The following is a 25,183-nucleotide window of genomic DNA, read 5'->3' on the forward strand; positions in this document are numbered from 1 at the left end:
TACCTTTGCATTTGACAAGAGATAAATCAAAATGTAAAGCAGCAATGGGAAATCTGCTGGACAAGAAACACACCTAACCTATTTTGGGAGCCTGTGAGATGCAAATTGGTTAGAGGACCTTCACACACGAGGACAAGGAAATTTTAAGGAGAATTCTTTTTAGAAGTTTCATATTTTATTATGTGTAATGCAGTTATGCATTTCACAACTCAAAATGGAATTAAAATTGTCAGGAAATTGTTATTTGCCTAACTAGTTGGCCAGGCAATATATAAACTAACTATGTATGTTTATAGAAAGGCATGATATTGCCTTAAGGCTGTGCTGCATCATGCAAGCATCCTGATTGGTTGAGCTCTGTAGCCAATGTATAAAAGGAAAACTAAATTATAGCTTGTTGGGGAATCTACAGAGACGCTACAGCATTGTAAGCTGAAGACATGCTGCAACTGTATATGTGAGCTTTATGATCATTGCTTGATCATGGCTAGTTACTGATTCCTCAAGATACTGACTGTTGTGTATTGAACTGTGTTTTGCTGAACTGAAAGAAGACCTTGCTTGTTTGTACAAGTCTACATTGGTAAGAAGACTGACTGACTGACTTTATATATGCATGACCTGGAATTGTTTTTGGACTATGACTTTGCCTTTTTCCTAAAAGTAAAGGAATATCAAACCCCAGTTTGTCTGCAAGTGACTATTATTGTATACAACCAGTCTCAGTCATTTTCATGCGTAGGATACTTTGCTCAACAGTGCACAATCTTGGTTGTGAACCCAGATTACCCTTAACATTGGTTATGGGCCCAGAACACTTAGAGTGGCTGTGACTATACAGTAATATGATTCAGACAGCTGTGTTTGATATAAATAGTCCAGGTGAAGATGGCACAAGAACAGTTGTCCAGCATATCCCTGATAACCCGGTTGGATGGATCAAACTATGCATCCTGGTCTGTGAAGTGTAATCTACTTCTACGTAAGGAAGGACTATGTGGCGTGGTTAATAATCCACTGGATGTAAATGCATGGGATCTAAACAATGAGGAGGATGAAAAGAAAATAGCCAAATTCAACAGGGATAACGAACAGGCTCTTTGCATAATTGGGCTGACACTGAATGACCAGCCGCTTGTCCATATTCATGGTGAAGAGTCTGCTGCTAGGTGTTGGAACAATTTGAGGAGGATTTATGTTCGAGATAGTGTGGGTGCACACATACACCTTACACGTAAATTGTTTCAAACTCGGTTTCTGAAAGGGGGAGATATGTTGGCTGATTTGGAGTTTATGACAAAAATTTTCCTAGAGCTACATGAGAAGGAACTCATTTTTTCTGAGTTACAACAGGTGTACATTATTCTTTCCTCTTTGGATGACAGTTATGACAACTATGTTTCTTCACTGGAGGTTCTGACCAGAGATGAACTAACATTGTCTGGCATAACCGGAAGATTGCTGGAAGAGTCCAGAAGAAGGCAGGAAAGAGAACAATTAAGAGAGAAACAACCATAAGAAGAAAAACTGTCTTCATCTGTTTATATTGTTAGAAAATGTTTTTCTTGTGGGGCTAAGGGTCATATAGCCAAATACTGCAATAGGGGTAAGAAAATGCCTACTCATACCCAAAGAAGGTCTAAAAATGATGTTACTCTAGCTATCTCAGGGTCTGCTCCTGGAAACAATGATTTATGGGTAGTTGATAGTGGAGCATCTCAATCAATTACTAGGAGAAAAGAAAGGTTTGTGAAACTGAATAATAGCAAACAATACATAACATTAGCAAATGGGTGGAAAATGAAAGTGGCTGGTGAAGGTATTGCACATTGTCCATTTATCAATGAGCAGTTGCCAATGTTATATATACCGAAACTAAAATACAACTTCTTATCTGTTAAAGCCTTAGGACAAGCTGGATTTGTAGTAACCTTTAGGGGAGATAAATGCCTAATAGAAAAGGAAGGTAAATGTGTTACCGCAAAATTAGAAAAGGATTTATTCATACTGAAGGAGAATCCAGCTGTAGTGGCTAATGCTAACTCAGTTTATGATAATAAGAAGCCACATGATGAATGTATTCATCTCCTTCATTGACGCTTAGGCCATACAAATTTCAAAGCATTGCAAAAACAGTAGCATTATCTGAGGGAATAAGGTTGAAACCATGTACTAAGTACCTCAATTGTAATGCTTGCAATCAAGAAAAAAAGCAAAGTAACCCCAGCAAACCGAATGAACGGATTCAAAACTAAACAACCACTAGAGGTAGTAGTTGCAGACCTAATTGGACCTAAAAAACCCAGTTTAGGGGGAGCCTGCTATATACTGAGCTTAGCTGATCATTTCTCTAGGTATGGTTTCTGTTACTTAATGAAAACAAAATCTGAAACATTTCAGCGTATGGCAAACTGGCTGAAATTAGTCAAGAGGAAACAGAAACACAAGGTAGTTTGCTTAGTAACAGACAATGGTACTGAGTTTACTAATCTTAGATTAGAGAACATGTTGCAGGAGGAAGGTATTGAACATAAATGTTCTGCCCCTTATAGACCACAACATAACTCTTATGTAGAGCGCAGAGGTCAAAAACTGCAAGCCATGGCTAGATCTATGTTAGCAGAATCACTTTGGGTGAAGCCATAATGTGTGCTAACCATAGTAATTCACAATATAGTGAATTCATCTACTGGTGAATTACCATTTACACTTTGGCATGGTAAAAAACCAAATCTTAGCTACCTATATACATTTGGTGCTCCTGCTTGGATTCATTTTGTTGTTGTTGTTGTTGTTAGTTGCGAAGTCGTGTCCGATCCATCGCGACCCCATGGACAACATTCCTCCAGGCCTTCCTGTCCTCTACCATCCTCTGGAGTCCATTTAAACTCATGCCTATTGCTTCAGTGACTCCATCCAGCCACCTCGTTCTCTGTCGTCCCCTTCTTCTTTTGCCCTCAATCTTTCCCAGCATTAGGCTCTTTTCCAGTGAGTCCTTTTTTCTCATTAGGTGGCCAAAGTATTTCAGTTTCATCTTCAGGATCTGGCCTTCTAAAGAGCAGTCAGGGTTGATCTCCTCTAGAACTGACTTGTTTGTTCGCCTTATATACCATCGCAATTAAGGCGAAAAGGACAACCAAGAGTAAGGAAAATGTTTTTTGTTGGGTATGAATCTAATCACAGATCATTTAGATTTTGGGTGTTAGGTGTGTATGAAAATGTTAAATTACCACCAGGAGAACGGTTAATTGGTTGTAGATGGATTTATAAATTAAAGACCTGTGCTGATGGAACTGTAACCCATAAAGCACGATTAGTTGCTCAGGATTTTGCTCAGTCTGATAAAGATTATGATGAAGTTTTTGCTCCCAGTTTGAGAGCAACCACATTGAGAGTAATGTTGGTGTGGGCAGCGAAAAATGAATATCAGATAACTCATATAGATGTTGAGACAGCATATTTACATGCACCTTTGCATCATGATATCTATATGAAGAAACCATTAGGTATTAGAACAGATGGGCGAACTGATTGCTGGAAATTAAAAAAAGAGTCTTTATAGTCTGAAGCAATCAGGGTTTGAATGGAATAAATGTATAGTGAAAGAATTAAATGCCATAGGTTTTAAAGCAAGTATAGCGGACTAATCTCTCTTTAAACGAGAGAAAGATGGTTTGGCTTCATTTTTACTCTTGTTTACAGACGATATTGCCATTATAACTAAAACTGAACAGGAAGCAAGAGAACTTGTTCTTTTGTTGCAGAAGAAATTCAAAATATGAAATCTTGGCAATATTAAACAATATTTAGGTCTCGATATTGAGAAAACAACTAGAGGATACAAACTGCCCCAATCTAGTAAAATTAACCAATTACTGAAACGATTTTTTTTTAAATTTTATTTTGTCATAACATTATATACAGGAACATATATTGAAAGGAAACAATAGGACAGGAACAGCAGGCACTTTTGTGCACTTATGCACGCCCCTTATAGTCCTCTTAGGAATGGGGTGAGGTCAATGGTAGACAGTTTTTGGTTAAAGCTTTTAGGAGTTGGAGAGGAGACCACAGAGTCAGGCACTGTATTCCAAGCATTAACAACTCTGTTACTGAAGTCATATTTTCTGCAATCAAGATTGAAGCGGTTGACATTAAGTTTGAATCTATTGTTTGCTCTTGTATTATTGCTATTGAAGCTGAAGAAGTCTTTAACAGGAAGGACATTGCAATAGATGATTCTGTGTGTTAAACACAGGTCTTGTTGGAGTCGGCGGAGTTCTAAATTTTCTAATCCCAGGATTTCAAGTCTGGTGGTATAAGGTATTTTGTTGTTTACAGACGATATTGCCATTATAACTAAAACTGAACAGGAAGCAAGAGAACTTGTTCTTTTGTTGCAGAAGAAATTCAAAATATGAAATCTTGGCAATATTAAACAATATTTAGGTCTCGATATTGAGAAAACAACTAGAGGATACAAACTGCCCCAATCTAGTAAAATTAGCCAATTACTGAAACGGTTTTTTTTTAAATTTTATTTTGTCATAACATTATATACAGGAACATATATTGAAAGGAAACAATAGGACAGGAACAGCAGGCACTTTTGTGCACTTATGCACGCCCCTTATAGTCCTCTTAGGAATGGGGTGAGTCAATGGTAGACAGTTTTTGGTTAAAGCTTTTAGGAGTTGGAGAGGAGACCACAGAGTCAGGCACTGTATTCCAAGCATTAACAACTCTGTTACTGAAGTCATATTTTCTGCAATCAAGATTGAAGCGGTTGACATTAAGTTTGAATCTATTGTTTGCTCTTGTATTATTGCTATTGAAGCTGAAGAAGTCTTTAACAGGAAGGACATTGCAATAGATGATTCTGTGTGTTAAACACAGGTCTTGTTGGAGTCGGCGGAGTTCTAAATTTTCTAATCCCAGGATTTCAAGTCTGGTGGTATAAGGTATTTTGTTGTTTACAGAGGAGTGGAGAACTCTTCTTGTAAAATATTTTTGGACTCGTTCAATTGTATTAATGTCAGAGATGTGATATGGGTTCCAGACGGATGAGCTGTATTCAAGAATGGGTCTGGCAAAGGACTGTATGATAAAGTGGGCACAAAATTTTCAGGAGCCAATATTATTGGAAACTTGGGAAAAACTTTGGGTTAGAAATGTTAAATTCACGCAGGCACAGAATCTGAGGGAAAATTTTTATAAAATGTTTTATAGATGGCATTTAGATCCTAAAAAATTATCGTGTATGTATCCAGATATGCAAGCAAAATGTTGGAGATGTAATTGTGATGACGCTACATATTTTCACATTTGGTGGACTTGTAAGGACATAAAGGCCTTTTGGATAAAAATTTGGTGGATTTTACAAAATGTTTTGAAAAAGAAGATAAAGTTCCTGCAATTTGTTTGTTGGGAATTATTACGGATTGTACAGTAATTGAGACTAAATTGATTTTAAACCTAATAACAGCAGCAAGATTATTAATAGGACAATACTGGAAGAAAAAAGAAGTACCTACAATAGAAGAATGGATATTGAAGGTTGCCAATTTGGCTGAGATGGCGAAGATATCAGCCTTTTTGAAAGATAATACACAAGAAAGATACTTAAAGGAATGGAAAAAATGGATTGACTATATTCAACGTAGATATCAGACTAAGAGTTATCAGACTGTTTTTGAATGATTATGATGTATTATTCTTGATTGTTTTGGGGGGAAGTTAGGAATTGATGATTGTAGGGGTATAATTAAGTTGGGATGAAAATTTTTTAGCATATGTTTGTTTTATTTTTAACTATACCTTGTGCCCGTTCCGGGAAGTCGGGGGGGGGGGTGGTTGTGAAGGGAGGGGAGAGGAGGGGGGGAAAGGGGGGAAAATTTTTGTAAAACTTTTTGAATTAAAAGAATGGGTCTGGCAAATGTTTTGAATGCTCTGGTTAGTAGTGTAGAGGTTTTGGAAAAGAAGCTATGCAGAATTAGGTTTACAACTCTTAGAGCCTTTTTTGCTATATAGTTGCAGTGGGCTTTGGCACTTAGATCATTTGATATGAAAACTCCAAGGTCCTTAACAGGGTGGGGGTCATCTGTAAGATAATGTCCATTAAGCATGTACTTAGTGTTTGGGTTCTTTTTTCCAATATGTAAGACTGAGCATTTGCTGGTTGAGATTTGGAGTTGCCAAGTTTTAGACCAATCGGATACAAAATCAAGGTCTTTTTGAAGGGTAGTACTATTGTTGGTGGTGTTAAATAGTTTGACATCGTCAGCAAAGAGAACACAATAACTTGAGATATGGTCACAGAGATCATTTATGTATAGTATGAAGAGCGTTGGTCCAAGAACGCTACCTTGATGAACGCCACTTTTGACAGGGACAGGATTTGATAGAGCATTGCCAATTTTGACCACTTGTTGTCTGTTTGATAGGAAAGCAGTTATCCAATTGTGAAGAGGTCCTGAAATGCCGTAGGATTTTAGTTTTAGGAGAAGTTTAACATGTACTACTGAGTCAAAAGCTTTGCAGAAGTCTATGTAGATTGCATCTATTGCTTTGCCTTGATCAAGATTAGTAGTCCATATGTTTTTGCAGTGGAGAAGTTGTAAGTTACATGATAATTTTTTTCTGAAACCAAATTGTTTATTAGAGAGTAGGTTGTTTGTTTCTAGGTGGAGGGTAATGGATTGGTTGATGATAGATTCCATTACTTTGCAGGTGACACAGCATAGAGAGATTAGTCTGTAATTTTCAACTAGGCTGGGATCTCCTTTTTTGAAGATAGGGATGACTGTGGCTAGAGACCAAAGTTTGGGAAGGGAACCAGTCATGAAAGCTTTTTCAAAGATTATGCTTAGGAGTTCTGCTATATTAGTGGAAAGTTTTTTTAAGAAGTATGCACATAGTCCATCAGGCCCAATAGATAAAGATGGTTTCAGTTTGCGAAGAGTTTTTTCAACATAATTTCCTTTGAAGTCTATATGAGTTAAGTTGTAATCATTGTTAGTACGATTGGGGAATGTCGGATATGAGCCATCACTGTTTATTTATTTAATTTATTTATTATTTTAATTTCTATACCACCCTTCTCCCAAAGGACTCAGGGCGGTTTACAGCCAGAATAAAACAACAAATACAAAAATTAAAAACAAATTTTAAAGACTAATTCAAATTTGGCTAAGAACTATAAAAATCCAATAAAAACCCCATTTAAAAACTATTAGGCCAGTCCTGCGCGATGGAACAAAAATGTCTTCAGCTCACGTCGGAAGGTCCGGAGGTCAGGAAGTTGGCGGATCCCTGAAGGTAGTTCGTTCCAGAGGGCTGGAGCCCCCACAGAGAAGGCCCTCCCCCTGGGGGTCGCCAGCCAATATTGTCTAGCCGACAGCACCCTGAGGAGACCCTTCTTATGGGAGTGCACTGGTCGATGGAAGGCCACCGGTAGCAGCAGGCAGTCCCATAAATAGCCCGGTCCTATGCCATGGAGCGCTTTAAAGGTGGTAACCAACACCTTGAATTGCACCCGGAAGACCACTGGAAGCCAGTGCAGCCTGCGCAGGAGAGGTGTTATATGGGAGCCTCGAGTTGCACCCTCTATCACCCGCGTGGCCGCATACTGAACCAGTTGGAGCCTCCGGGTGCTCTTCAAGGGGAGCCCGATGTAGAGACCGTTGCAGTAGTCCAGGCGGGAAGTGACGAGGGCATGAGTGACTGTGCATAGGGAATCCCGGTCTAAGAAGGGACGCAACTGGCGTATCAGGCGAACCTGATAAAAAGCTCCTCTGGTGACGGCTGTCATATGCTCTTCTAACGACAGCCGTGCATCCAGAAGGACGCCCAGATTGCGGACCCTCTCCGTGGGGGCCAATGACTCATCCCCCTACAGCCAGCGATGGAATCAGCTGGCTGTACCGGGATGCTGGCATCCACAGCCACTCGGTCTTGGAAGGGTTGAGTCAGAGCCTGTTTTTCCCCATCCAGACCCGCACGGCCTCCAGACACCAGGACATCACTTCAACGGCTTCGTTGGGGTGGAAATGTACAGCTGTGTATCATCAGCGTACAGGTGACACCACACCCCAAAACCACGGATGATCTTGCCCAGCGGCTTCATATAGATGTTGAACAGGAAAGGTGAGAGAACCGACCCCTGTGGCACCCACATAAGAGGTGCCTTGCGGCCGATCTCTGCCCCCTGCCAACACCATCTGTGACCGGTCAGAAAGGAAGGAGGAGAACCACCGAAAAACAGTGCCCCCCACTCCTAACCCCTCCAGCCGTCACAGCAAGATACCATGGTCGATGGTATCAAAAGCCGCTGAGAGATCTAGTAGGACCAGGGCAGAGGGACAACCCCTGTCCTGGGTCCTCCAAAGATCATCCACCAACGCGACCAATGCCGTCTCTGTGCTGTACCCAGGCCAGAAACTGGACTGGGACGGGTCCAGATAGACAGTTTCATCCAGGTACCGAGGGAGCTGATGCGCTACCACACTCTCAACAACGTTCACCACAAAATGAAGGTTGGAGACCAGATGATAGTTTGCTAAAACAGCTGGATCCAGGGAGGGCTTCTTGAGGAGAGGTCTCACCACTGCCTCTTTCAAGGCGGTAGGGAAGACACGCTCCCTCAAAGAAGCGTTAACAATTCCCTGAAGCCAGCCTCGTGTAACCTCCTGTGTGGCCAGTACCAACCAGGAGGGACACGGGTCCAGTAAACATGGTTGCGTTCAGCCTCCTCAGTATCCTGTCCATGTCCTCGGGAGCCACAGTATCGAACTCCTCTCAGATGACATCCTCAAGATCCACCTCCGTCATCCCGCCCGAATCTACCCAATCTGAGTCCAGCCCATCCCAGATCTGAGCAACTTTATCGTGCAGATATTGTCCAAAATTCTCAGCAAGTCCTCGCAAGGGGTCCTCCCTAGCTCCCTGAGTAAGAGGGGAGTGGGTCACCCTAAACAGGGTGGCTGGGCAATTATCTGCCGATGCAATAAGAGTGGAAAAATACTCACGTTTCACCGCTCTTATCGCCACTAAGTAGGTCTGAATATGAGACCTTACTAGTGTTCGATCAGATTCAGAATGGCTGGTCCTCCAACCACTCTCTAGGCTTCTTTTCCGGCACTTCATCTCTCTCAGCTCCTCAGAATACCAAGAAGCCGGTCGAGATCGGCGCCGAGTCAGAGGCTGCAAAGGCACGACACGGTCCAAGGCCCCCGCTGCCGCCCTTTCCCAGGCAGCGATGAGTTCTTCAGCCGTGCCATGAGCTAGGTCCTCAGAAAATGGCCCAAGCTCCGTCAGAATCCTCTCTGGGTCCATCAGGCACCTGGGACGGAACCAACGAGTCGGTTCCGTCTTCCTGTGGTGTGGGTTGGCGGTTCGAAAGTCCAGCCGAAGGAGTGAATGATCAGACCATGACAAGGGTTGAATAACTAAATCCCCTAATTCTAGATCATTCAACCACTGTCCAGAGACAAAAATCAAGTCCAGAGTGTTTTCCCCAATGTGAGTGGGACTATCAACTAACTGGGTCAGGTCCAAGGCCGTCATGGAAGCCATGAACTCCTGAGCTGCAACAGATGCTTCACCGACCGATGGCAGGTTGAAATCCCCCATAACCATAAGTCTAGGGGTATCAGCCGCCATCCCAGCTATCACATCCAGCAGTTCAGGCAGGGCTGCTGTCACGCCGCAAGGAGCCAGGTACGTAATCAGCAAACCCACCTGTATCCCCTGACCCCACTTCACAAAGAGAGATTCACATCCGGCTATCTGTGGTACAGTCACCTGCCTCAGTCCCAGACCCTCATTAATAATAACCGCCATCCCTCCACCCCTACCCTGGGCCCTCGGCTGATGAAATGCACGGAAGCCTGTGGGCACATTTCAACAAGGGGCACCCCCCCTTCTGTGCCCATCCAGGTCTCTGAGATGCCCATCAGGTCCGTACCCCCCTCTTGTATGAGATCAAAAATAAGGGGGGCTTTATTCACAACGGACCTGGAATTACACATCAGCTGAAGGTCCAGGCTCTGAGGATCCCGGCCACCCGGGGAACGGGAAAAGTCAGAGGGACCGGAGTGCAAGATCGTTCGCAAATAACGCTCATGCACTCCCCGAACATGATATGGTCCCCCGCTTCCACCATATCTGCCCCTCCCAATTACCGTGCTGATGGCCCTCATGGAATCGGGCACCAGCCTCCAACTTTGCCTCCGAACCTATAATGTCTATGCCGCAAGCCCTCGCAGGGTCTGGCCATGTCTGTATCCCTATCCCTGGTGGGTTTCCCCCCGAACCCATCCTCCCCTTCCCTCCCCTTAAAAACCCTTTAAAAAGTGATTTTAAAAAGCCCCTGAGTTCCTTCTTCTTAATCACTGTTAACAAAAACTGAGCCAAAGAATGTGTTAAAGAGGTTTGCTTTAACTGTTTCATTGTTATATTCATTGCTGTTAGATTCTCTTAGTGGTGGGATGGATCTTGATTCTTTAAGTTTATTGTTAACAAAATTATAGAAAGCACGATTGGAATTTGTGCGCAGAAAATCTTCTTCTTGCTTTGTATGGTAAATGGTGCATTCAGTTTTTATTTGGTTGCATATATTTCTGTAGCGTTTTTTGAAGTTTGCTACATGGCCCTTTTTGTTTCTTCTCCAGAGGGATTTTTTTTTGGATTGAAGCTTCTTTATTGATATGGGTAATTTGTTTTTTTTTTATTTTGGTGGTGATTTGTGGTACATATTGTTTGATGATTCTATTGATTTCAAGTAGGAAAACTCTGTAGTGGTCTTCAGCAGTGATACAGGTTGAGAATAGATTTTTCCAGTCAAGATATGAGAGGTTGTTGTTTATAAGGTCATAGTTGGCTTTTTTGAAATTGTAGTTAGGAGTACTATTATTATGACGATTTATGTGAGGGTGTATATTGAGACAAAAGTCTATCATGCAGTGGTCACTGTTGGAAAAGGGTTCTTTTATTTGTAGTCCATAAATTGAGTTTGTGTTATTGCAAAAGGTGAGGTCAAGGCAGTTGTTGAGTCTTGTATTGTTAGTTACTAGTTGTTCAAGACCTAGGTCTGTAACCGTGTTGTATAGTGTAGTATGGTATATATAGTATATAGTATATAGTACGTATATAGTATATAGTACATATATAGTATGTATGTGTATATATATATATATATATATATACACACACACACACACACACTATAGTATATACGTATATAATGCGTACTATATATTATATATAGTATATAGTATGTTACAATATGGAACTATGTAAACCAACAAAAACACCTATGAGTCAGGATTTTAACAACGGTGATATACAAAGTCCTGTATTCAGCAGGGAGATTGATAGGTAGTTTATCTTACATTAGCAATTGGTCTAGACCTGATATTTCTTATTGTGTTAACCAGTTAGCTAGATATAATGCAGAACCAACTGAGAGGCATTGGCAAGCTGCAAAACGGATACTGAGATTCTGAAGCTAACAATGCATTACGTCTTATATCTAGAACCTAACTGTGATCTTATACTGACTGCATATGCTGATGCTAGTTTTGCTACTGATTTAGCAATGAGAAAATCTACATCAGATATCGCAATAATGTTAGGAAATACATTAATTGGGTGGAAATCTATCAGGCAAAAGCACATAAATTAGTCAACAATGGAAGCTGAATTTTCCTGTTTGTCTTTATTGTGCACAGAATTAATCTACTATAGACAGTTGATGTTAGATATAGGTTTAAGTGTACATAATCCAATTGTTGTTTTTGAAGATAATCAAGCTGCTATTAAAATGGCAACTAATATAGCTGTTAAAACAAGATCTAAATATACTGACATTAGATACCTAAATGTAAGGCAATGTATACAGGGTAATATGATACAACTGAAGTATTGTATGTCAGAAAATAATATCGCCGATAATTTTACAAAACTGCAGGCTGCGATCAAACATAAAACATGTTGTGAGAGTTATGGGCTAAGATTATAAGCCATTTATATATTGACCTGTCCAAAGGGGAGTATGTCAGGAAATTGTTATTTGCCTAACTATTTGGCCAGGCAATATATAAACTAACTATGTATGTTTATAGAAAGGCATGATATTGCTTTAAGGCTGTGCTGCATCATGCAAGCATCCTGATTGGTTGAGCTCTGTAGCCAATGTATAAAAGGAAAACTAAATTATAGCTTGTTGGGGAATCTACAGAGACACTACAGCATTGTAAGCTGAAGACATGCTGCAACTGTATATGTGAGCTTTATGATCGTTGCTTGATCATGGCTAGTTACTGATCCTCAAGATACTGACTGTTGTGTATTGAACTGTGTTTTGCTGAACTGAAAGAAGACCTTGCTTGTTTGTTGTACAAGTCTACATTGGTAAGAAGACTGACTGACTGACTGACTTTATATGTGTATGACCTGGAATTGTTTTTGGACTATGACTTTGCCTTTTCCCTAAAAGTAAAGGAATATCAAACCCCAGTTTGTCTGCAAGTGACTGTTATTGTATACAACCAGTCTCAGTCGTTTTCATGCGTAGGGTACTCTGCTCAACAGTGCACAATCTTGGTTGTGAATCCAGATTACCCTTAACAAAAATAAGCTTTCAGTTTTTATAAATTATGATTGAAGTTCTAAGGTATGCAAAAGTAAACTGAGGACCACCTGTTTCCATGAAGTGAAAACCTGCCCTTTTATGTAGCTGGAAAAAAAGGTATTTAGACATGAAAAATGCACATGTAAGAGGGAACAGTGAAGATGAATATGCTATACTAGTTCCTTACTATGTTTTTTCATAATCAGTCCTACCAAATTGTACCTTAAGACAGCTACCTTAGCTGCAGTGGTGGTATTCAACTGGTTCTATCTGGTTCAGGCAAACTGGCAGCAGTGGCTAAGAGAGGCTCTGCCCACCCGCCTGGGCACCATCACATCCCATTTTTGACCCTCTGTGCATGCACAGAAGGTCCTGCTCATGGCCAGATGTGTTGCGTGTGAGCGAAGCGAGCGCTCTCTCTCTCACACATACAGATTTGTGATCCAGTAGCAAAGGTAAGTGAATACCACCCCTGCTTCGCTGGCAAACTCTGGACATTCATAGTGACTGACTGTTCCCTCTAATGAGAGCTATAGTAGATACGTTATATCATATAACTTATTCTGATCACCAAACTCTCCTGCTGGTTTCAAGTATAGCAGAAATGGTATCTCAACAACAATATTAAAGACATACTTACATGTCTTTCCATACGTAGCATGAGGAATTGATGCCACATTATTTTTCATTGCAATCAAAAACATACTTGGAGAAACATCTCATTTTATTCCACAAGGTGTAAACAATAGCTTGCAACAGGGAGTCTTTTTACACTCCTATAGTTTCACATGTAGAGTCTTCAGTTGACTAAAGAGATAAACACAGAATGTCTCCTGCCTCACAGATTTTTCTTACATTTTAGGGACAACAGCAGTCAGTGGTGACAGAGGTTAGAACTAACACACCATTCCATTTTGAAAAAAGCTATAATAATATTACCAGTAAAACCACTCATCAACCCTAATAGGGCAGTGCATATGAAATAAACTGAGCATGCAGTTCTATAAAGTATAAATAAATCATGGGGAAGGTTTTTACTATTTGTCTAGCTTACACAGTGTAATGAAGTTTCAAACGGAAATACAACCTGTCCTGTTGTTTGAATCATTTCTACATTATTTGTTTATTGAGAAATAACTTAAAAAATAACACCTTTTATTCTACAATTTCACCGAATGCTAGAGCATAAACTTTTTCATGACATAGGAAAATCATGGCAACTAATATAATTGGGAGCATTTCCTTTCTTTTCTAGAACTGCTGAGCATCTGCAACATAAAACTGTAAAGGACTAAATTAGAAATCATGGTAAACTTTATAAAGTACATCCTCATTGTCATGTGATTAAAATTTAACATAACATAACATAACATCAGAGTTGGAAGGGACCTTGGAGGCCTTCTAGTCCAACCCCCTGCCCAGGCAGGAAACCCTACACCATCTCAGTCAGATGGTTATCCAACATTTTCTTAAAAATTTCCAGTGTTGGAGCATTCACAACTTCTGAAGGCAAGTCGTTCCACTTATTAATTGTTCTAACTGTCAGGAAATTTCTCCTTAGTTCTAAGTTGCTTCTTTCCTTGATCAGTTTCCACCCATTGCTTCTTGTTCTACCCTCAGGTGCTCTGGAGAACAGCCCAACTCCCACTTCTCTGTGGCAGCCCCTGAGATATTGGAACACTGCTATCATGTCTCCCCTGGTCCTTCTTTTTGTTAAACTAGACATACCCAGTTCCTGCAACCGTTCTTCATATGTTTTATCCTCCAGTCCCCAATCATCTTTGTTGCTCTTCTCTGCACTCTTTCTAGAGTCTCAACATCTTTTTTACATCGTGGCGACCAAAACTGGATGCAATATTCCAAGTGTGGCCTTACCAAGGCATTATAAAGTGGTACTAGCACTTCACGTGATCTTGATTCTATCCCTCTGTTTATGCAGCCCAGAACTGTGTTGGCTTTTTTAACAGCTGCTGCACACTGCTGGCTCATATCTAGATGGTTATCCACTAGGACTCCAAGACCCCCCTCACAGGTACTACTATTGAGCAAGGTACCACATATACGGTACTGGTGCTTTTTGTTTTTTTGGCCTAAATGTAGAACCTTACTTTTTTCACTGTTGAATTTCATTTTGTTAGATAGCGCCCAATGTTCAAGTCTGTCAAGATCTTTCTGTAACTTGAGCCTATCTTCTGGAGTGTTGGCTATTCCTGCCAGCTTGGTGTCATCTGCAAATTTGATCAGTTCCCCATCTATCCCCTCGTCCAAGTCATTGATGAAGATGTTGAAGAGTACTGGGCCTAAAACAGAGCCTTGGGGTACTCCACTGCATACTTCCCTCCATGTGGATGTAGTTGCGTTGTGAACTACACGTTAAGTGCGGTTGGTCAGCCAGTTACGAATCCATCTGGTGGTGGTGCTGTCTATCCCACAATTTTCTACTTTATCTAGTAGTAGGTAATGGTCTACTTTATCAAATGCTTTACTGAAGTCCAAGTAAATTATATCAACAGCATTGCTCTGGTCTACTAATTTTGTCATTTTGTCAAAGAATGCGATAAGATTAGTCTGGCATGATCTGTTTTGACAAACCCATGTTGGCTTTTGGTTATTACTTTGTTTGCTTCTAGGTGTTCGGTGATTCGTTGCTTGATTATCTTTTCCAGAATCTTCCCGGTATTGAGGTCAGACTGATAGGTCTGTAGTTTCCTGGATCTGTTTTTTCCTTTTTGAAGATGGGAACTACATCAGCTCTTTTCCAGTCCTCTGGCAGCTCCCTGTGCTCCAGGATCTTTGAAAGATATAGTTCAGTGGTTCTGAGATCACGTCTGCCAGTTCCTTCAGAACCTTGGGGTGTAATCCATCCGGTCCTGGTGATTTGAACTCGTCTAGGGTAGACAGGTGTTCACTTACCATTTTCTTCCCTATTTTAACTTGTGTTTCTAATCTGTTTTTGTAGTGCTGTTTTGATAGGTTGGATTGTTTTTCCTTTTGTGTAAAGACAGATGCAAAATATGAGTTAAGTAGATCTGCTTTCTCCTGTTGCTTGTCATCTTCTTTCCACTTTCTCCCAGCAATGGGCCAATTGTTTCCTTGACTTTTTCTTGTTTTTAACATGTTGGAAGAAGCTTTTTATTATTTTTACTTTTGTCGCTAGCCTTTGTTCATTGTGAGCCTTAGCTTTCCTCACTTCATCTTTACAGGCTCGGGCTGTTGCTGATATTCTGCCTTAGTTATTTGCCCTCTTTCCACTTTTTATATTTGTCCTTTTGTCTTTCAATTTGTCAGATAGTTCTTTATGCATCCATGCTGGTTTCTTTTGTGATCTACTATTTTCTTCTTCATTGGTATTGTGTTAGACTGTGCTTTTATAATCTCACTTTTCAAAATTTCCCAAGCTTCTTGAGTTGTTTTCCCCCTGAGGATTCTCATCCATTGAATCCTTCTCAAGATCTCTCTAAGTTTATTGAAATTAGCTCTTAAAGTCCAAGACTCTAGTTTGACTTTGTTCTACTACTTGTATTTGCTTAATGTTGAATTCCAATATTGCGTGGTCACTTGCCCCAAGGTTCCTGTAGCTTCAACACCTTCTATCATTTCATCTCTGTTAGTGAGAATTAAGTCCAATATGGCTGATCCTTGTCGCCTTCTCTATTTTTGGGAAACAAAGTTGTCTGCTAGGTTTGTTAGGAACCTGTTGGATTTTCCACTTGGTGCAGAGTTTGTTTCCCAGTTGATGTCAGGGTAGTTAAAATCCCCCATTACTACTGTGATGTGCTTCCTACATACCTTAGTTAGCTGACTAGCAAAAAGTTCATCTACTTCCTCTGTTTGGTTGGGTGGCCTATAGTATAGACCTATGGCAATATCGTTTTTCACCCCTTTTATATTGACCCATATACATTCAAGATGATTTTCATCATTGTTGTGCTCTATTTCTGTAGAGATGTAGTTATTTCTTATATATAGTGCAACTCCACCTCCTCTTTTATTTGGTCTATTTCTTTTAAATAATTTATATCCCTCTAGCTGTATGTTCCATTTGTCAGTTTCATCCCACCAAGTTTCCGTAATGGCAACAATATCATATCTACCCTCATTTACTTGGATTTCTAATTCACCCTGTTTATTCCTCATACTCTGTGCATTGGTGTATAGACATTTGAGTCCATTTGGATTGATCTTGTGTTTACTGTCTACATAACCTGTGTTGACTGCCCCTACTTTCATATATCATACATATATCATATATATATCAATCTATAGGGGGACTTGAAAATCCAAAGTTATCTCTCTATTAAATTGCCAATATTTTGCATACTGTTTTGTCCAGAGATAGATAGATATAGAATATATACAGAGATAGATAGATATATACTTTGCTTTGTAGTGTACAAATGTCATACTTTACAATTAAAGGAAATATTTGTATAATTCAAAATAATTCAGGATAACATTATATTTAAAAATAAATTCAAATTGCTTTCAGAATTACTAAGTCACTTATCTCAATCCTTTTTCATAAATGGAGAATGCTTCTTATGTTTTAAAATACAAGGTAGAATGGACAAAATCCTATAATTTGCTATAGCTCAACTGTGATATATTGGGACTTAAGAACAATATAATAAAGTTTCTGGAAAACATATCTACAAGTAAAAAAAAATAGTGATGGCTATGTAGAATTTGTGGAGACTCATTAGGTGGATTGTGGTACAGCCTCAAAATATTTTTTTTTACTTACTAGGTAGACACCTGATATCAAACACTGAATTTATCCTCCCAGTAATAAAATAATAATTCCTCTTTAGGCTTTGTATTTTACTGATCTCATATTTATTTCAAGTGTCAGCTTTGGAAGCCATACCATCCTGGAGGCACTTCCTGGAGGGAGTTTAAGTACGTGCTATTTTATTTAAGGATTTCTGATTTATTTTTAAAGCATCCTGAAATCAAAGGTGCTTTTTCCAAAAGGCAACTGGGCTTTCTTGTTTTTTTTTCCTTTTGAAAACATTTTGCTTATCCAAGAAGCTTCTTCAGTTCTAACTGAGTCCAGTTAGACAGCTATGGGACCACCATGATCTGAATGAAAGAGAATCTTTCTAGACATTCCAAAATGCAGTTTTCAACTACAATGGTATCTCAGTAGTCATCCTTAATTGGTTCGGGGAGGCACAACAATTACAAAAAGGATGAGTACCAAACAAACTATATGACTTATCACTTGACCCTTTGTTTTGGCCAGGAAGAAATTCCTATCGGTCTCTTTTTCTATGTTAACAACCTTAGTGACTGTCTGCCCTCTGTGGCTGACCCCTGCTTCCTTTTGCAGCACCGAGTACCAAATTCAATGAATTTTGAAGCAGTCAAGCAGCAAGGTACCACTGTATAGGTTTTATTCCAATTTTATTTTATTATTATTTTATTCCAAATTTCTGATCAGTAGTTTCTGCAGCAAATTGCAATTAGGCAAAAATGACCCTGTGTTTGTGATAATGTAATAGCATAAAATGCTTCAGTTCAACGTGCTTGAATACCTGATTGAAGTGTAGAAATCGAGATACCATCTTACCACCAATGGTCATCATTTATGCTCTTTACTTCCTCATAGCTGCCTAGGATTCTAATATCCCATACTGTGATCAAATTAGTAGGCTATTAACCTTTATACTGGTTATGGGCAGAAAGGAAATCTCACTTTAACTTACTTTTCTTTAAATATAGTATTTTTATTTAACATTATCTAAATGTTTTCTCTAAGTATTAGCCAGGCCAGGATGCTGATTTGCTTTTTTCCAAGGCACCAGTTTGATATCTGATGCAGTAACCCTGGAGATCTCTATTGTAATGAAATAACTGCTATATCAGCACTATGTGCGGTTTTGCTTTGGTGTTTTTGGCTCATTGTGGTTGCATTTCTTTAAGAAGCATTCTAGTGCTAAAATCTATGAAAAGAAAAAGAAGGCAGGACTTGGCATTTTTCTAAGTTATTTGTGAGAAAATGACTTGGTTATGTGCACAGGATTGCCCTTCATTAGCAAGATGAAATCAGAGTCAGCTTTTCTGTGGCAGCTATGTTAAATAATTGGTCCATTCTGCAATGCTGGCTGCTGCAAAAGTAAGTGGATAAAGTACACTGACAGATCTGCAATAAAAATCTAGAAAAAGATGTTGCTGATGCTACATTAAGAGAAGCTATCCATATTTGAATCATTTATATGCAGGAAACCTGGAAAAAAATGTTGATAATATTTGATAACAACTTAAATCAGCATGACGTCCTGTTAAAATGTCAAAAGAGATGTTCCTGGATTGTGATTGGATTTTACCCCTTATTTCTTTGTTACCTAATACTCATCTGAGTTTTGAAGCCCTACTTCTTACCCATAATCATCTCTTTCAGCAAAAATATGCAAACTATCAGTCAGCCTTGAAAGAATGCTTGACACAAATGCTCCAATATATAGTATTCCCTTCCATTTCCCTTCTTTTGAATAAGACAGATGGATCAGCTATCATCTTGTAGTGAGATGGGGAAGGCATGTTAAATTTAATAAATATAATACAATAAACAAATAAGTAGCATTGTCAAGATACTCTTCATAGTTTTATTTAGGAATTTTCAAGTGCTACGTTGTGATGTTAATAATTGATCACTAAGCTTCCTATAGAGAGCACATGAATTATGAGGCAGAGTAGTTTCATTGTAATAACTTATAAAAATATATTGAGTTTTCAAATGAGGACCAACATGCATGTCACAAAATAATTTACAATTTAAAAATCAACTATAATTCAAATAAAATTATGATGTCTACTTTATGAGTTGTGTGATGTAAATAGTGGAGTTGGAGCATAAAGAACTGTGGTGATTCAGTGGTTAGAATGCAGTATTGCAGGCTAACTCTGCCCACAGCCTGGAGTTTGAACCTGATGGGAGTCAAGGTTGAATTAGCCTTCCATCCTTCAGAGGTTGGTAAAATGATTGCTGGGAGCAATATGCTGACATTATAAATTGTCCAGAAAGTGTTGTAAAGCATTATGGGGTGGTATATAAATTTAAGTGGTTTTGCTATTGAAATGTCAATAGTTCAAAACTCTTCCTCCAATTCCTCCAATTCCTTTCTATTTTAAAGACCATAAAAGAGAAGTTTACGAATAATTTGTTAACATGAAAGAACCTATAAATGTTAAGCCTTAGACATCCATATGTCAAGGTCATATAAACAAAAACGGGCAGGGACATGATAGCAACATTGCTCCCACTATTTTACAGGTTTTTTTATCGTCACATATCTTTAATTAATTAATCTTTAATTAATTATTTTGCTATGTTTTTAATTTCTTAATTTTATTTGCTATAACTAGTGATTGTACTCTCCCATTCATAAAATATAAAAAGGAAAAACACTTTAGGATAGATATATGGTACCACACTTAATAAATCTGTTGTTGCTATGTAAATGGCAAAAGTGGTTTCTTAATGTTATAATTATCGAAACATGATATTGGGGTATGAAAGATGATACTGTTATCCTGTTAGTATCCAATTCATCAATTGTTTTTTTTGGGGGGGGGAAATTGGAATAGTAAAATATATTAAATATATAAATAATTGAATATATATATAATTATGCTCTTTTTCCTGGAGCAGCACTAAAAATATTACATTTTGACCAGGTTTCTATAGTCCTTAGCCTGTTGTCATTTCTAAATCAAAAATCACAGCATTGAAGATTATTTTGGCACTGGTCTTTTAGATAAATGAAATGGAGGCAGACATGGAGAATTAATGGGTTAATTTTAATTGTGTTGAGTTAAATTGTGTTTAGAAAATGAGTATCATATGTTGTATAAATATACATCAGATGTGCCAAAGTCCTTTCTTTCAAAGTTAAAGTTTTGTGATACGACTGGAATTGGATCAGTTTTGTATCTGTACTGATAATATTAGTAGTACCAAAGGTGAGCACTTCAGGAAGATAAAAAGGGCAGTGAAGTAATACTGGTGCCACTGTGCATGTTTATGGTTAATGAGAAGATCAATGAGTTAATTATAAGTTAGTGATGGGCAAAGTCTTATACCTGCCATTAAAAAAAGATCACCTGCATATTTTAACATATGTTTATGTCATTACGAGTTCTGCTTTATTTGCTGTATAATTAAAACACATTTAGTGTACGTTAATAGGTATAATTATTAATAAGCTATTTATGTAACAGGTTAATATGTAAGCCACCTTAAGTATTTCTTGGGTGGAAACTGTATAATCAACTAAGTAATTAAGATTATATATAATACAGCACATAAGAAATATAAAAAATACATTTCATAAATATATTCACCAAAAGAGAACATTGAAATAGCCTTTTCCCCAGAAAAACGTGATTTTTACCTTTAATATATTCTATTCTCAATTTCAACCAGCCAGATATTCAGATTTATTACTACTGTACCTATATAAAATGATGAAGTCTCCTCTCACTGCAGAATTAATGCCATGAATATTCCCCTTCTTTTAGAAAACGATGAACCTAATGTAGTTTTGACATGAATACATTATTATTTGTATATGCTTGTTTTTAGCTTTTTTTTTTTTTTTTTAATAATATATCATTTATTTGTAAGAAGTTTGATCTATTTTTAAATGAAAGCTTTCTGGGTGGTATAAAGTAAATTATAAAACAATGATATCCTGTACATAAAAGGTTACAAGAATATCACAGCAGAAAATGTAATTAAAGCAGTCATCAAATTCAGCAGAGCAAGTAAAACTAAACCCAAGGCAAATTAAATGACATGCTAAAATGCCTTAGCAAATAAAAAGTTATTCACTTGCTACTGAAACAACAAATATTCTGTTGGATCAAATTCTCTGGCGTGATAGGCAACAGATAGTTTGCTGAAGCAACAAAAGTTCTTGCTGCTCATCAAACATCAACTGTGGGCAAACATGGAGAAGAACTTTAGATGAAAACTGCACATCTCAGTTGTATTATTTGGTTCAAGGCAATGTTTCAGATATTATATTCCCTTCAGGCTTTATAGATTACATTAGGTCTTTTTTTAAAAAAATTACGCTTGTAATTGGCAATAAGTGGTTTAGGGGAAGATAAATTTCATCTCTCTCTGTGTGTGTGTGTATGTGTGTGTATGTATATATATATAGATATAGATATATAATCCTTTTTTATACACAATCAACAAGGAGAAAGGGAAAACAACGCTCATGTAAAAAGAAATGTTCTTGCTTTCCCTATTGATCTATTACATATTTTTTTTTACTGATGAATGGATAACAATATTGCTTACAAACTGTGTTATGTCCCTTGATAATTGAGAGAACAATTTTACAGAAGAAAATTTTTGGGATTTTCCAATTGCTCTGTCACATTTACTATTTTCTTCTTTGTTAAATCTACAGTCATCAGGGAAACTGTTGAAGGAAAGATACCTTTTAAAAATCTCATGGGAAATGGTATTCCAGATATACTTCCTTGATAATCCAATTAACTTCTTGCTCCTAATTAGCACTTCACAGTGGATAATTGACAAGACGAATGAGAAATAAATATGAAGGACTGGCACAATGAGCCTTTTGATCATAGGAAATTCTGAGTCATCATGTTTCTCAAATCATTGAGTTGCATTTAGAAAACTAGGTAAGATAATTTCCCTAAAGTTACTACATGATGTATTTGTCTGCTCTTGCCAGAAGCAGCTATTAGTGTACTAGAGAGGGATTAAAAAAATTTTTAGGGCATGTTGTAGAAAGTCAAAACCCTCCAGAAGAATGAAATATTTTGGGAAATATTAAAAAGCAGAATATTATATTTCCATAAAGGAGAAATGGAGAAATTCAGGAAGCAGCACTCCACTTTTTCTTAATAGCCCACAGCAGATGCCAACAATTAAGGAGATAAAGAGCTTATTGAAGGAAGAAGCCAACTATTCATAAGCAAAGCAAATACTGCAGGCAGAAATCCATTCAAGACAGGACATTTCAAAACTGCTTGTGGCAAAGTTTGACACCTAACAAATGCTGAGTGATAGGATTAGAAGCAGGCCCCCAGCAGCAAACTTCAAACTTGCAGAAACCTGGGAGCTCAGATAAACAATAAACCAGAGGTTGACCAGATTAGCTCAGATAAGCATTTAGGATTTGCATTTCTTTTTTTGCCTATAGTGCCAGCTATGACCCCTACCTGACGCCATAGGAATCTGACAACAGCCAATAAAATATTAAAGGACATGTTCCTGCACGGGAAAAGGAAACTCAAATACAAAGCTCAAAGAAGGTATAAAAACCCATGCACTCTCAAGTCCATTTTGTCAGTTGCCCAGAATGTGGTTCTGCTTCATCAATAAACCATCTTTCCAATCAGCCTCCATGTTCCCAGTGTCTTTCTCCCAGCTTGGAACAGAACTAGAAGGATATTTCCTCCAAAAATATACTAATCAGTGTTGGATTTCAACCGGTGTTACCACCGGTTCGCTTCACGCACATGCTTTGTGTGCAATTTGCACACCAAACTTGCGCTATGTGCAAACGCATTACATTTCAGAACAGCTGAGGTGCAGCAATCTGCTCTACCGCACCTATCAGCTGGGCTAAAAATGAATGAATATAGATAGGTATAATGGGGCGGATGGGAGGGCCCAGCTCACAGTCGGAGCAAACCAGTTTGCTCTTGCCTCACCATCTCCGCTACTGGCTGTCCCGAACCGGGCTGAACCAGTAGCAACCCACCACTGATACTAATGTGAAAATGTTACAGAGAAGAAAAGGCACAGTTGTTAATGCTGCTTAAATGCTTGCATCTATATACAACAGATAATGCATGCTTTTTTTTTTCAGATTCTATGAGCTGAGAATGGTGTTGGATTCTTTCTAGCTCATAAGTTCTATTTATTAATGAACTATTAATAAACTACCCATTTATGCTCAAATAACATAAATCTGAACTGAAAAACATTAAGTGGATTATTTGTTATATTTTATATGTTGTCTTTTAGGGGACAAATCATAGCTACTTGACATTCTCTGATTTTTTTTTATTTTATTTTTTATTACTTTTTTTACAACAAACAAACAAAAAAAATACATTATTACACCCTTGTGCTATACATAAAAGGAAGATTTGGGTCTTCGGATATATCCTCATGATTGCCAAAATCCACGTTCTCGAGGTACAGGTACTGAAGCGTCCAATGTTCCAAGCGCAAAGTCCACAAATGGTTTCCAAGTCTTCCAGAAAATATCTTCTTTATACACACCACTTCTAATTTTAATATCACATGTCATTTTATCATTTAAAGCTAATTTCCACATTTCAGAATTCCACTCTTCTATTCTAAAAATCACATCTAGTTTCCAATATCTAGCTATTATAATTCTACCTATTATAATCATAATTCTAATCAATTCTTTTTCATATTTTGTTAATTCTATTTCCTTAATTACCAACAATAATATAGTTTCCACTCTCAATGTTATTACTTTCCCCATCATTTCAAATATCATTTTCTCCAATTGTTGCCAAAACTTTTAACCTTATCACAATTATACCACATATGTTCATAAGTCCCCAATTCCATCTCACATCTCCAACATTTTTACTAGTTTTTTATCCATTTGTGACAATCTTACTGGAGTCAAATACCATTTCCAAACAACTTTATAATTGTGCTCTTTAATCCTTATAGATAAAGTTCTCATAATTCTACTCTTCCAATTCACATTCCAATCTGATTCTGGTATTTCAATATTAAGATCTTTTTCCCAATTTGTCCTCATCACTCTTTGTAATTTTTCATCAGAATTTATAATCTTATAAACCCTACTAACGAGTCCCTTTAGCCCAATTTCATCTTTCATAATCCGAGATACTAAATATTCAAATTCAGTTTCACATCTATTTATTGAATAATTTTCCTTTAGTTTTTTTGTCCATTTTCTATCTGTATTTTTTCAAACCAACTTAACCCTAATTTTTCAATAATTTCTTTATTCCTCCTTTCATTTCCCATAACTTTTATCCAATCTCTAATAATTTCTATATTTTCCTCTTTAATCACTTCATTACGTTTTATATTATTTTTAATTGGCCAAATTCAGTTGTCTCCCCAAAAGATTATATCCGAATTAAAATTTTAACAAATTTGTTCCACATTTTTACTTAATCCCTTTAACCAATAACTTCTACTTACACATTTTAAATTTGCTTTATCTAAAAACCACCTTGATCCAAATTTCTCTATATCCCTTAACTCTAAATCTCTCCAATAATTATCTTCACCTTTAAGTATTTTTACCACTATCCGGATACCATACGCACAGTAATAATTAAGTAATTTGGGGATTCCTAATCCACCTTCCTTTTGATTTTGATACCACATTTTCTTCACTAATCTGGGTCTTTTGCCACCATTGCAAAATTTATCCAGTTTTTTCTGATATCCTTCAATATCTTTCTCTGTCAAATTTAGTGGTAGCATCTCGAATAAAAAGTTGAACTTGGGCAGCAACATCATCTTACACATTGCAATTC

The 25,183-nt window shown here is 37.9% G+C and overlaps 1 protein-coding gene across 1 annotated transcript in view; it reads right to left on the bottom strand.

Annotated features, from left to right (window-relative positions):
- The window catches only part of TMPRSS15 (transmembrane serine protease 15), a 73,650-nt gene extending 72,852 nt beyond the window's left edge, over positions 1-798 (bottom strand). The window contains exon 1 of the mRNA XM_058186213.1: positions 790-798. Coding sequence (XP_058042196.1) covers positions 790-798 — 9 coding nt within the window. The remainder of the gene's footprint in view (positions 1-789) is intronic.
- Between the last annotated feature and the right edge of the window lie 24,385 nt (positions 799-25,183).

Source organism: Ahaetulla prasina, chromosome 5, assembly GCF_028640845.1.
Source record: "Ahaetulla prasina isolate Xishuangbanna chromosome 5, ASM2864084v1, whole genome shotgun sequence".
Lineage (NCBI taxonomy): Eukaryota > Metazoa > Chordata > Lepidosauria > Squamata > Colubridae > Ahaetulla > Ahaetulla prasina.